The sequence below is a fragment of the Microcaecilia unicolor genome, chromosome 4, assembly GCF_901765095.1.
Source record: "Microcaecilia unicolor chromosome 4, aMicUni1.1, whole genome shotgun sequence".
NCBI lineage: Eukaryota > Metazoa > Chordata > Amphibia > Gymnophiona > Siphonopidae > Microcaecilia > Microcaecilia unicolor.
Window position 1 is genome coordinate 297583635 of NC_044034.1, and position 14392 is coordinate 297598026.

Consider the following 14392-nt stretch of genomic DNA (forward strand, 5'->3'; position numbering starts at 1 on the left):
CTGATCTGCTTTGTTGTCCTTCCATCTTGGAGTTTGCAGATCATCTGCCTTGTTGTTTTCTTGGACCCTCCCAATGTCGAGTGTTACAAGATGTGCATTGTTCCTGGTTTAAGCTTCATTACTGACTGTATGATGGCTTCTGTCCACAAATGATCATCGCTCATGTAAATTGATGTGGTGGAGATGAGGTGAGAGTGGTCCATGAATATTCAACAGGAGATAACCGGCTATCTCCTGCTGAATATGGTTATGTGCTATTTAACTGGTCAGGACCCTTTCCTGGCTAGTTAAATCTTTAGGAATAGTATTGATTTCTCTACTTTTCTCGATGTACCATAATTCAGTAGAAGTTCAGAAACCAAAAATCATTGTTGTGTATGGTGCCATCAGTATATGTGGTAATGTACAAGATGTGAATGCATCATATTGTTAAAATATCTGTGCCCCAGGGGGCGCTTAGATTAAATTTTAGCACAGGAAAGTTAAGCTATTTCCTCAGGGTCACACACTGACTAGCTGATAGATGAATGGAAAGTAAGGTTGTAGTTCTGTTCTCCACAACTACCCCCTGTTCCCCATGTTACCCTGCTAGCCTATGCACAATGTTATGTAATAGAATCATTGCACTTTTCAGTAAATTTCCCCTCCAAATAAAGTACCTTTAGATAAATGGAGGTGGCAGTAGGTTGTAAACATGTGTTTGTGTTTTCACATAGTAGATGGTGAGGGTGAGGATGACGATGAACCAGAGGGTGGAGATGGTGAAACAGGTGAGCTGTGATGATCTGTCCTAGAATCTGGATTTCTGCAGATTGGTTTCTTTCCTCTGTAGCTGCATATACTTGACCTTTAATTTCTCATTCCCCATGCTTTACCAGTAATCTGCCAATTGGATAGAGAAGACTTTCACATTTTGTTCAGTGGTAGAAGCAGTGAAGGAAAAGGAGTGGGGCCCCCTTTTGGTTTATGGCTCCTGAGAAAATAAATTTAAATGCAAAGTGATTTGTGTCTTCCCATTGATGACCTTGGATTTTACAGGTTCATGCTTCACTGTACAGTTTCTGTTGTGTACCTGCAGTACTTTTTTTTTTCTTTCTTTTTTTTTAAATCAAAGGTGCCCTATTTAAGACTTGTGGTATCTTCAGGGATAGTCTTGGTACTGCTTGCAAACAACTCATACTGCTTAGAAATTTACTGGACAGGGGCCAATCAGCATAATGGTGGCACTTCAGTCACCTCACAAATGTAAAGGTACCCTTTCAGCATGAGCTGCTAATTCTATAATGTCTCCTATATGCTACAAAATCCCATGGTTTGGAGATGTGATCTTGACTTTGGTCGAACTATATTATGCTTTGTTGTGTTTTTGGAAGGAACTAGATGATGGATAAAAACTGTTAATCCACTTATTGGATATCTAATCTGTTTTATAGTGAAATATTTATGGACCGGATGCCCAAACAAGATTAGTTTGTAAGGCATTCACAGTTTGAGGGGAAGAGGGGTGAGAAGGAAGACGAGGAGAGGTTTGTCAATCGAGGTTGTCAATTTTGAAGGAAAACAAATTGTATTTTGTAATTTGTATTGTGTACTAAAATATCAATAAATATAATCATTTTTTAAAGAAAAAGCAAAGTCTGAGTTCTGTAAACAAAAACCTGGATAATTAATTCCTCTCTGGGCTGAGGTCCTGTCCTGTGCTGTTAATCTTATAATTCTAGTATGGAAACACGTGTCCTGGCACGATGACGAAGATGGCTGCCTTGGTGGGCAAGTCATTGTGCCTTGGTATGGGAAAGAAATCAAATTGCACAGACACAGTACAAGAGAATCCTATAATGTAATAGATTGGGTTTAGAGGTGATTGCAGGATGGAAATTTAGGTAGTGTACAATTTGATGATTGGTAGCCCTTTTACCGGCAGTGCCCAAAGCTATAGTTTGGTACATAAACCAGCACAATTCTGGGCTATATTCACATAACAGGATCCAAGAGAGATGTTATGTAATTTAGTGTGATTCTGGCAGGTTTTGTTGTATCATCATATACCATTCTATTACCAGCACATTGTATATATATATATATATATGTGGGTAGAGATATTGGGTGCAAAAAGGGTAGCTGACCAGCCATCACAACTAAAACGATCTGTTTCTACAGCAGAAAAAGATGTGGATGACACCAGTAACAAGAATGTAAACAATGCACAAGGAAATCAAAACAAGGCAGCCAAGGTGGAGCAGGAGAGCAGCCACTTCTTTGCCTACTTGGTAACCACTGCTCTTATTGTTGCTGCCCTATATGTTGCCTATCACAATAAAAGAAAGGTGGGTGATGAGTTTTGCATGCTGCTCATTTAGTGGTCTGGCAGCTTCAACTGTGTCAAATTAATTCTGCTTCGTTCCTGTGAGGCTTTTTACTCCAAGAGAAGTGAACTTGCTCCATTGAAAATAAAAGCTAAAAGGCTCATGCCACAGGCATTGTGCAGAGATGTATTTTGCCTTTTTCACCGTGAGGCCCCCAGTTCCAAAAGCTCAGTGCTGTTGGTAGAAATTTGCAACAGCCATGACAATACTCACCCTTCTCTTCCAACTCTGAGGACTGTGGAGAGAGCAGGTTTGCAGACTCCCACTTCTTCCACTGTACAGTAGTAGCAGTGGCATGGACTTCAGCTTCTTCTTCTCCTCCCACTGTGGCCCTGGACCTCCATACACAGTTGCATGGCACATTCAGACATATAGAGCAATAGACAGGTGCATTCAGTGTTGCAAAATATGGCTAAAAATGTTCATTAAAAAATTACGTGTACAAAGTTATGGAACAGAAGCAGAGAGAAAATATGTCTTCTAATGCCAGTAGGACTCCAATTAGGTTGATCTAAAGCTTTGTAAGGTTAATAGATTTTAAAAGCAAATTCAAGATTTGAGAATTGAAAAATAAGGGATAAATCCCTTACTTTCAGTGTGCACTGCATACAGAACCTGTGTTAGCGGAATTTAAGGGACCGTTGAAAACTTACTTTTTTTTTTTTTTTTACAAATGTTTTTGGGGGAATGGGGATTTGAAGATGCTGGAGTGGCATTTATCTGCACTTTCTTTTAGTACTCTGTTTAAATTGTGTTTTGTATTGTATGAATGCTGAGTTTGCTTCTATCCTATTTTTACTGGGCTTCTGTTTTCTGTATGAGTTTTTATATATATTTTTTAAAATTTGTAAACCACTGTGACCTGCAAAGGCAGTATAAAAAATTATTTAATAAACAAACACATGGGAGCTAGCAGAGGTTAACCTTCTCCCTTCTTTGAATGACTGCTTTGCTGTCTTGTTCTGAGACGTCATCTCAGCTCTAGAAGCCATTCAAAGTCTTTTGTGTCTGTTCAGACTGCAGGAGTGTCTGTTTTAGTACATCACTTTGTTCACACACAAAGCTTTGGGTTATGTTTTTCTGACTTCTCAAAAAACACTCACCAGAGGATTCTATGGAAAATGCAGCTATTCCCACAAATGCATTTTAGGATTGAAGTCAGGTTAAAACTGACCAAACAATGCTTAAGACTTCCCAGTTGCTAAATGTCTCTCTTCTTTTCTGAAAGATCATTGCTTTTGTCCTGGAAGGAAAGAAATTGAAGGGTGGTCGTCGACCAAATTCTGGGGACTATCAGCGCCTGGATCATAAGGTAAATGCTATTATAGACCTGCCTCTGACCTCCCTCCTGCTTCATTTCTCCCAGTTGTACATTCTGTGTTGTGTTGCATTTTTTTTGGAACGAATGCACATCTCATTTTGACTCTCTTAGTCTTTCCAACCCAATGAAAGTTGAAAAAATTATACAAAAGGGGTTGGGAATATCTGTCTTTCTGGGGGCGAAATAACCTTCCAAAAAGTAAATGGACTAGGATAAAACTTGGCTTCTGGGCAAAACCAGTAAGAAGGCACTTGATTTTGAAAATGAATCAGATCAAACTGGGGGTTCCAGAGAAACTGCTCCACAGTTCAATGTATTTCTGTGGGTTCCAGCTTTTAGAGCATGCAGAAACTATCAGAATGGGATGAAACTTTGACTTGTGGGAAAAAAAAAACAGTAAAAAGATACGTTTAGTTCAAAAATGAGCAAAATTGGACAGGGGGTTCCACAGAAATAAGCGCCCCAAAAATGTCCCAAAGCATTTTCTATGGGGAAGGAGTTTCAGAAACAGAGTGAAATGTAGCATTAGAGAACAGGCAAAATAGTTTAAAAAGTGAGCTCCCCTGCAACTGGCCCATCACTCTGCATACTGCCTCTGCACCCAAAAACTATCCCCCTGCAATTGTCACACCCACCCCACAAACTGCCACACATATTAAAAATATCTTCTGCAACTGCCATACCACCCAATATGCTGCCTCCATACAGAAAAAATATCTTCTGCAACTGCCACTCCTTTCCCAAACTGCCTCATCTCCTAGAATTCCCCCCCTGCTAAGTGCCCCATTCTAAAAATTACCCCCAGCTGCCTGACCCTACAGAAATAATTCACTACACTGCACACTCCCCCCACCCCCAGAAACTAACTCCCTGCAACTGCACAATCATCTACAAAATACCTCACATTCCAAATCTACCTTACCTCACAACTGACCCAACATCCCACAAATTGCCGCACCCCAAAACGTATTCTTCTGCATGTACCCCCACATGCTTCAGGGGATGTAAATAATTCCCTATCCCTTTATATCACTATTTGTTGTTCTTCCTACTCAAAAAACTGTAGTTTTTCTTACTCATTTATCGTTTATTAATTGGATATACCCTCTCTTTCGAGCACGAGTTGAGGCAGTTTATATACAGTTGTACAGGTACTTGCTATTGGTTGCTATCTGTAATTCTTTTAGGGGTCCTTTTACTAAGTCACATAAGCATCTACGTGCACCCAACGCATGCAAAAATGGAGTTACCGCCCAGCTACCACATGGCTGTTGCGGTAATTTCATTTTTGGTGCGCCTCCGATATGCACGTCCGAAAAATCATTTTTATTTTCGGACGCACGCCAAGTCGCATTTGATGCGCATAACCACCCAGTTACCTTGTGAGACTAGGTCGATGGCTGGCGGTAAGGTCTCCAACCGAAAATGGACGGCAATTTTGATTTTGCTGCATATCCTTTTTCAGCAGAAAAATGGATCGAGGCGCCCCCAAAACCTGCGCCTAAACTACCACAAGCCATTTTTCAGCACGTCTTTGTAAAAGGACAGTGTCTTCCCTTCCTAATGAGTGGGCCTGCTCTACCTGTGTCCTGGCAGCAGAGACTGTAGGTAGGATCAGTGGGGGTGGAGGACTGGAAGGCAGCTCTAGTCACAGGAAAGGAGGAGATGATCTGGATGGAAGGTTCTGTGCTGTAGAAGTGAAATTTCTGCATGTGGTTGCATGTGGTTGGGGAGGGGTGGAGAAGAGAAATTAACCCCCATCCAAAAATTACTACATAACATTTCTATGGGAGAAGCAGTTCCGATAGCTATAGTATACATACACTTATTCATTGTAGTGCAGTGTTTAAGGAATTGCATCTTTCAAACTGCTTTCCCCTCTCATTTTCCCTCCTGATTATAGATATGCTTGCAAACATACACATACCCCAGCACTCGGATGTGCGTGCACAGACCCACAAAATCACATATACACATACCTACCAAACCTCTCAATCATGTCTCACACTGTTATACTTGGTTGCTATTGTGAGGTCTTCTGCATAAACCTCACATGCAGAAGAAGCCATGTGTATTTATAGGGTACGAATTCGTACCCAAATGTTGAATTAACGTGCTACTGCTCACAAGTTTCCAACTTGTGCAAGTCTGTGTTTATGCCTTTCTTAAGAAGATTTTGTTTTGTAGATTGCCTTCAAGGCTATGTACTTGGATGTCCATGTTAGCCCCTTTCAGTGTGGTCATACAGTTTCTGAACTGTTTTTATAAGTTCTTATTTTATGATTTCCAATTCAGAATAATGAACTTTAATCATTCAAGAGTTAAGCTGAAATGAGGAAGTAATGAATCTGGTTAATATGTGATTCATTTTTTTAGCTTGTTTCTGTATACCTGGACACACACCAGCAACCAGTCTTCTGTTAATATGTAACATAATTTGATTTAGTTGTATTTTAAATTCAATAACAAAAAGAAATGGTTGTGTATAGGTTGCCAAAGTGTAGGCAAAATGGAAGGCACTAAGCAGTACTCTCTAATGGCATCTGAGCGGCCAGATTAATTTATAGAATACTGGTGTAAGTCCACATTTGCATGCCAGCATTGAGGCACGACCCTTACGCCTGGTCTATGGGAGGTAGAAATGTGCACAGCCCCATAATTGTGCAGTTACGCACCATGGCATTAGAATAGTGCCTTGGTACAGTCATGCAAATATAGACGCCATGTGCTGTGAAATTGCATCCAACGCACTTAATTGTATGTCAGTTGGGTGGCCAATTTTGCACGACAGATTATAGAATTAGGGGGTTAATGTATACTGCATACTGTCTGGGATTGCAGTGTATAAATCCAACCGGTCAGTAGCAAATAATTCTGTAAGTGGGTGCCTCAATGCCAGGTGGGGAGCACCTGTGCTATAATGGCAGCCAGGCGCCCTATCTATCTACTTAACATTTCTATAGCGCTACAAGGCATACGCAGAGCTGTACACTATACACAGAAGACAGTCCCTGCTCAAAGAGCTTACAATCTAGATAAGACAGGTAAACAGCCCTGATTCCATTGTAGAATTACTAGCATAAACCTGCATTGGTACCGCTAAACATAAGTGTGTCCAGTTACCAGGTCGGTGGCAGCACCTCTCATGCTCTGTCCACATGTGCGCCCCCTCACAGTATAGCACTTGTGCACTATTGTAGAATAACACATACTGCATTAACGCGTGTAAATGGCACTTCTGTGCACTTAACATGTGCAAAGCATGCATAAATGCATGCACTCGGGAAAAGAATTGCCTTTCACATCTTTTTATCAACAGAAATGCAACATTGCGTAAAGACATTTCAAATTGCCAATATTTTGTTTTTCGAGGCTTCATAGACTGCTGTGCCTTGTATTCCAGTAGCTTTGTGCATTTGAACCTTCAAGACACCTGAAAGTGGGATAACTCATATACCACATCCTTTTGATTAAAGGTTACATTGGGTCTATAGAAGGTGTTCTGGCTCACAGAGAATTTGATGTGTTGGTATAGTTAATAGAACATTGCTAAGTTTGATCAAATGGTTGATATGTGTTGTCTCTCTTTCAGATCTGAAACTTGCCCAGGGGAATACCTGGGCCCCAGTGTATGATATTGGTGGTGAGGATAAACTTAGAGACCTGTGAAAACTGCATGACACACCGAAGGTTGAACAAGAAGCCAAGCAGCATCACGTTCTTCCGCTAACTTGTTAGTGAAGAGATGGACAAGTGATTTATCTTGTTGATTTTGCACTACGATATTTGCAGTGCCATGAAAATCATTCTTAAAGGTTTTTCTTCCCAGATTCTTAAAAATAATTTGATATTTGTTTTGTGGTTTTTGTTTTTGTTTGTTTTGGCTTGGTTTTGCAGCACCTGTAGTTTCTTTAGAAATTGAGCTCAGATACTCATGTCTGCTTAGCAGTGTGCATGCACTGTACTGTAGACAGTATAGTGCAATGACAAGCACTTGTGCTGTCCTAGTTCCTGCTTAAATTCTATTTATTCTCTGTTATGGGAAAGCTAAGTGGTGTTTGGACAGAAATGAGGGCTGGTTATATCTAATGAAAACAGGAAGTAGAATTCTTTCCAATTGTATAAGAAAAGGTGTTGTTCCCCTAACTCCTCCTCTTCCTCCTTGGCATCTTGCTTTTCACAGATCATATGATTTGAGAGAAAAACTCTGTCTTTATCTCATTTTCAGTTGAGAGTTGCTTGAAATTTTCAGCTTCTAAGGTTGTCATAACTGTGTTGCGAGGATAGGGTTGTGATTGTTTTATAATGAGGGAAGGTGTTGTTATATGGTGTAATTAAGCTAGGAATCAAGGGCCAGTACAGTTCTGAAAACAGATTAAATCAGTAGATGGCTATCCAAATGCCATCCTGTTGCTTTTATTTTTCATACAGTTCTGCCTGGCACACAGGAATAGCACCTCTCACCTTGCAATTTCCTTGTGCAGTGTAATGCTGTTATCCTTTCTGTAGCTTTTTAAGGAATATCTCAGCACTTCAGTGATAGACGTGTGTTTTCAAGTTACTTATCGGGTCAGTCACTAATTTGCGTCTAATACAGTGATTCTTAAACTGGATTCCTCAAACTCTTTTCAGGGATTCCTCAAGAAATTAGATGATAGAATCTGTTTGTATGAGCATATATATGTTTACATAAATTGAAGGTTCCTCAGTGTATGAAAAATATTTTAGGAGTTCTGCCATAGTAAAAAGTTTGGGAATCACTGGTCTAATAGTTTCAAATTTAGGGCCCTCTGTCCAATAAAAAAAATCACACACCTATAAGATTTTGTGCCTTCAAATTAGGACTCCTAGAAGTGTCCACTGGATCGGGGGTTTAAGCTAATTAGCTTTAGTGATTATAGCTACTGCAGAGGGTTTGCAAGGAAAACTGAGAACAATGAGCAAAGAAACATCAGGCTGTGCCAAGCCTTCCTTGTAAAAATGCTTTGTGATCCTCTATCCCCACCCCACCTTCCCCATCATCGTATTTGTGCTTCTTTACAAGTATTAGAGGCTCAGGTTAAGGTGGACAGTGTTTACTTAAAGAATGACAGCTTTGGTCTGAAAAGTATTTAGCGGCCGACTTGGAAACAAGCTACGTGAGATGAAGAAATGTGCATTCCCGGAACCAGTTCATTTGAAACAAACGAGACACCTTGAGTTGATCTTGTGTAAACAGGGTTTGTAAGTTACTGTGCATTTTCAGTTCATCACTCCAGCTTCTCATCCTTTTCTCTGATCAGTGGGAAGGAGAGCGGGTTGGTCGGTTGATCATAGCAGAATAGCTGTCCCACAGTGTTTAAGAATGAGGTGGAAAAGAGTACCTTTTCACAGCTGAGGACAGGTAGAAGCAGAAGGTCACCTTCTGGAGCAGAAAATGTATGGTCTCTGTTTTTTTTAAACTTAAGCGATCTTTGCTGGCAGAGCCCTCAAAGTGGCTATGTATATGGCTAGGTCTCCTATAGCTGTCTTACCTCCGTGTTTACTAAGCCATGCAGCAGTGCCGACACAGCCCATTCAAAGTGAATGGGCTGTGTCGGCATTAGCACACTGCAGCCGCTAGCACGCTTAGGGATCCTTTTACAAAGGCGCGCTGAAAATGGCTTGCGGTAGCGTAGGCGCGGGTTTTGGGTGGGCGCCAATCCATTTTTTAGCACGCCTGTAAAAAAAAATGGGCGTGGGTCAAAATGAAAATTGCCGCGCATCCATTTTGGGTCAGAGACCTTACCGCCAGCCATTGACTTAGCGGTAAAGACTCGCGCGGTAACCGGGTGGTAAAGACCTATGCGCGCCAAATGCCACTTGGCACACATCCATTACGCGCGCCCGAAAATAAAAAATACTTTTCAAACGCATGTATCGGACATGCGCCAAAAATGAAATTACCACAAGAGCCATTTGGTAGTTGGGCGGTAACTCCATTTTGGCGTGCGTTGGGTGCGTGTAGACGCTTACGCAGCTTAGTAAAAATGCCCCTTAGTAAACAAGGGGGTTAGTTTCTCTTCCTAATCATGCCCTTCTACAGCCACCTGGATAGGTCTTTAAGCCCTTATTGTAATGCTGCTGGCTGGAACCTTTAGTGGAAATATATTACCAGGAGGCAATATATTGGCAATGAGACACTTTCTCTTATTCCCTGAAAGATAAAGTATGTCTGCTAAGGGACTTGTGTATACCTTGTATTGAAGAATTGGGAATTGTCTGTTAGTAGCTGTAATGCAGAATTCAGTCTTTTATAATTTCTGTTGGAAAATTGAATGACTTCTCACATCTTTTACCTTTTCTGCAGGTTTCCTTTGGTTGGTTGGATTTGAAATTTCAGATTAGCAAAGACTGGCTGTACATATTCTTGATTTTTATTTTTCCCCCACCAACTGTTTAAGAGTACTACGGTTTGCTTTTCAGAGCAAACAAAAATTGTGCACGCAATGCTGGCCTCAGAAAACAGTTAGACATTGGAATTAAGAGGCTTGCATTTACGGAGTGCCTTGTGTGTAAGCGCCAGTTGCCATAGGGAAGAGTTCATGTGTTTGCACTACTTGCACTCGTCACTTCTGAGAGGGTGCGTGGTTCTATTAACTTGGAGCATTCCTATTCGAGAGTTAGGGAAACCCCTCTCCTAACATGTCGCTGAGAATAAAAGCTTTATTCACTGAACATCTATGTAATAGGAAGGGATAGCCAGTGCTCTTTAAGGTACATGGGCCGAGTCCCCAGTGGTTTAATGAATGTATATATGTAGTAGTAGAAAAATAACATGAAGACAAAGTTTATTCAGATTTATTTTTATTTGATTTTAATTTTTTTCCTGTGGATTTGTAACTGCCTATTCTGATGAGAAATGTCTTACTTTCTTGGACCTTTTGTGTAGGGCAATGGGAAGATGTACATGGAAATTGTTTTCGAACAGATTGTTTTATTGTTGCTAAATGTCTTGTAATATTTAATTCTTATAATGGCTTGGTTTGCACTTTTGTTGACCAGGAGGAAGGAGCCCTTGTGATTGACTCCTTTCTCTGCTTGTAAGAGGATGTGGGTTTGGGGTAGGCATGGGGCGTGGGACTTGTGTCACTGCAGAACTGTCAGACTTATTCTGTGAGCTGCACATAACACAATAAAAGGAAATTCCTGTTCACCATCCAGAAGACCAGCTGCACTACCTACATGGTCTCTGAAACGGTTGGCAGTCTTGCACCTGGCAAACCCGTGCTCATATGTGTCACAAATTATAACACACTTACCTCTGTCTGATTGGTCTGTACAGGGTGCCTACTGTAGATTGTTCGCTGTGTCCCTGGGTCCATCTTGCATAGTGGCATCAAGGGAGATGCATTAAGACTTTCCCATAAATTAACATAACACAATCATTTTTTTTTTAATGGATGGTTGCTACTTGCCTCTGAGGCTTTAGAAATATTGTCCATCGCATGGAGGGAGGGTAGCTCTGAGTGTGCATGAAACTTCCATAGTTAAAAAAAAAAGGTTTGGATGGCTTCCTAAAAGAAAAGTCCATCGACCATTATTAAAATGGACTTGAGGAAAATCCACTGCTTATTTCTAGAATAAGCAGCGTAACATGTATTGTACTGTTTTGGGATCTTGCCATGTACTTGTGACCTGGATTGGCCACTGTTAGAAACAGGATGCTGGGCATGATGGACCTTCGGTCTGTCCCAGTATGGCAATACTTATGTACAATTGAGTGGAGGAGTGGCCTAATGGTTAGGGTGGTGGACTTTGGTCCTGGGGAACTGAGTTCGATTCCCACTTCAGGCACAGGCAGCTCCTTGTGACTCTGGGCAAGTCACTTAACCCTCCATAGCCCCGTGTAAGCCGCATTGAGCCTGCCATGAGTGGGAAAGCGCGGGGTACAAATATAACAAAAATAAAAAAAATTCATGTAAATTTCAGCCTTAACAAGCATGGAAAAATGAGCTGGGCACTAGTCATAGACCCACCTCTCCGTTTCCTCCCCTGCAACACATTCATACAGTTCAGAACCTGCAGAGTGGACTTTGAGATCTTTATAAGGGGATATATGCCATTATTGGCTATCAAAAAGATGTCGGTGTGGAATGCTTATGCGTATTGAATTATGTATTTATAAAGATATTCTGTTTAATGTGATAACTGCCCACTATAAGTATTGGTTCAGTATCTTTTCTCTGTTTGTTTATTTGGGAACAACACCCTCAGTACCTGTTGTCAGCAGGTGCAGAAGCCACAACAAAAGCTTACACATATTAATAAAGTTGAACATTGTCAGAACGTTCACAATATAAATGAAATTGACAAGTTTTTGTGACAAGTAAAAATTATTTGATTTCCTGTCCATAAAACGTCCAAAAAAGGGGAAGATCCATTTACTTAGTTTTCTGAAATGCACCCATCCCAGAATTCTCCACAGCACTTTATCCCCAACGTTTTTATGGACTTTTATTTTTACTTTCTACCAAGAGAATCATAAAGAATTGCTTCAGGTTCATAGAGCCCCTAATTAGCAGCCACATAAAAGATGGAGATGGAAGTTAACCATGCTGTGCCAAGCACAGAATCTGGGTTCAAATCTCTCTCCTTGGTTTGTCCTTTTCCACTAGAGGCTGGTACAAGGAGGGTGGTGTATGCCAACTTTGGAAAGGAAGGGGAACAGCCATGGCTAATGTGGCAGCCTTTCCTGATCATAAATGGCGAACGCCTTTACGGTACTATGTAAGCCACATTGAGCCTGCAAATAGCTGGGAAAATGTGGGATACAAATGTAACAAATAAATAAATCAAGACGGGAGGGATGAATCTTTGGGTCAGAAAGACTTCCCTGTGCTGCCCAGATGTGCCATCTTGGATGGAGGGTGAACGATAAACTGGGAGAGAGTGTTTGGGAATTATTAGTGTTTGTCTCGCTGTCCCCTGCTACCACTGCTTACCATATACAGGTTGACCAACCTTTATCCAAAATGCTTGGGACCAGAGAATTTTTGGATTTCAGAATTTTTCAGTTTTTGGAACGATGTTATAGTACAACTCCTTAAACATCCTGTGGTGGTGTAATAATACGTCCAACATTTCTTCCTCTCTCTCTTCCGTCCCACCCTTCTCTGCCCCTGGTCTCAACATACCTACATCTGCCCCCTTTATGAGGGTCCACAACACCCCCACTTTCTGAACCCCGTGTTCCTCACCAGGTATTTCCCAGGCATCGCGGGTAGTTACGATTCATATTCGCTGCCTGCTGTGACCCACAGGCTTCTGTTTGCCATATCCTACCTTCGCTGATATCACTTCCCGTTTCTTCACCAGCTGGACACAGCAGAGAGAATAATGGTCACAAACAGAAGAAGAACCAGTCTCCACACAACGAAACTGTAGTATCATACAATAGAGGTGACCAGCAGCAATAAATGATGTAAAGCTAGATTTATTGGATGTTTTCTAAAAAGACTTGACACGGTCTGTGTTTCGGCTTGTATGGCCTGCCTCATAACAATAAGCAAAACAATTATCAAAAAAATTAAAACAAAGATATAACATTAAAAACAATGAAACCCCATGATTATAAAGGTAAACAATAAAAATCATACAAGATCTCTGAAAACAAACAACAAATTTTAAAGCACCACAGTGCTGCTGATTTTAAAAAAATCTTACAAAACGTGGTTCCCACAGTGCCCTTTCTTTTTGTCATTAGGGTCCTAACTATTTTAAATGTGTTTCTAAACACTATGGATTTTTTTTTTTTTTAATGTTTTGGATCACTCTCGGCACACATTCAGTATTTTCTTTCAATTGTCTGTTCAGAATTGGTAGACTTATGACATCTATGTGTGATGTCACTGTGATTGTTAAAAGGTGTGTGCGTCCGTGGCATTTTAAAAAATATATCACTGCACACAGCTGTGTTTTGAGTAAGATTTTTTTTTTTAATCAGCGGCACTGTGTTGCTTTAAGATTTGTTTTCAGAGACCTTGTGTTGTTGGCACTTTAAGCATTTACTTGTTTTTTACTTTACAGCATTGCGTGCCTTCCTTTGGGATCTTTGAAGGACACATTTGTGTTTACATGATTAATGTAAATGATTTTCACAATGTGGTACTGCTTTCCAGTTTTTTGTGTGGAGGCATTTAAGCATAGTTTTCTTTCTTTTGGCTTCTGTATCACTTATTTGGTGCAGTTATTTATGGGTCCTTTTACAAAGGCGCATCTAGCATTTTTAGCACGCGCTAAAAATAAGCACACGTTAAACATTAGAGACTCCGATATATTTCGATGGGCATCTCTAGTGTTTAGCATGCGCTAATCATTGGCATGCACTAAAATCGCTAACACTCCTTTGTAAGAGACCCCCTTAGTATTTGTCAGCTTTTTTTGTTTTACTTGTTGAGAGTCTTCCAGTGTTTCATGTTGTCTCCTTCTGTGTTCTGATATATTCTTTTCTCTGTGTCAGTTTTGTAATGCATTGTTATTTTTGTTTGTATATTTTTTCATAATACTGTAGGGTAGGTTTTGGACCTGTCAAGCTCTTAAGGTGTATTTGTATGCTGTAAATATATAAATATATATATATGCAGGTATGTACTACAATTATTGCTTATTGGTATTAGTACATTTTACATGTTTTAATATGCCCTTTTTGATTTCGCATCAGTGATGTGCTCATTTATTATTGTTG

The 14392-nt window shown here is 40.4% G+C and overlaps 1 protein-coding gene across 3 annotated transcripts in view; it reads left to right on the forward strand.

Moving 5' to 3' along the window:
• Window positions 1-9279, forward strand: part of TGOLN2 (trans-golgi network protein 2) — a 32399-nt gene extending 23120 nt beyond the window's left edge. Inside the window, exons 3-6 of one of the 3 annotated variants that reach the window (XM_030201773.1) lie at window positions 717-770; window positions 2161-2327; window positions 3595-3678; window positions 7280-9279. In XM_030201773.1, coding sequence (XP_030057633.1) covers window positions 717-770; window positions 2161-2327; window positions 3595-3678; window positions 7280-7285 — 311 coding nt within the window. In that variant the 3' untranslated portion in view covers window positions 7286-9279. The remainder of the gene's footprint in view (window positions 1-716; window positions 771-2160; window positions 2328-3594; window positions 3679-7279) is intronic. The other 2 variants (XM_030201774.1, XM_030201775.1) reach the window with 2 other exon arrangements.
• Window positions 9280-14392: the final 5113 nt, after the last annotated feature.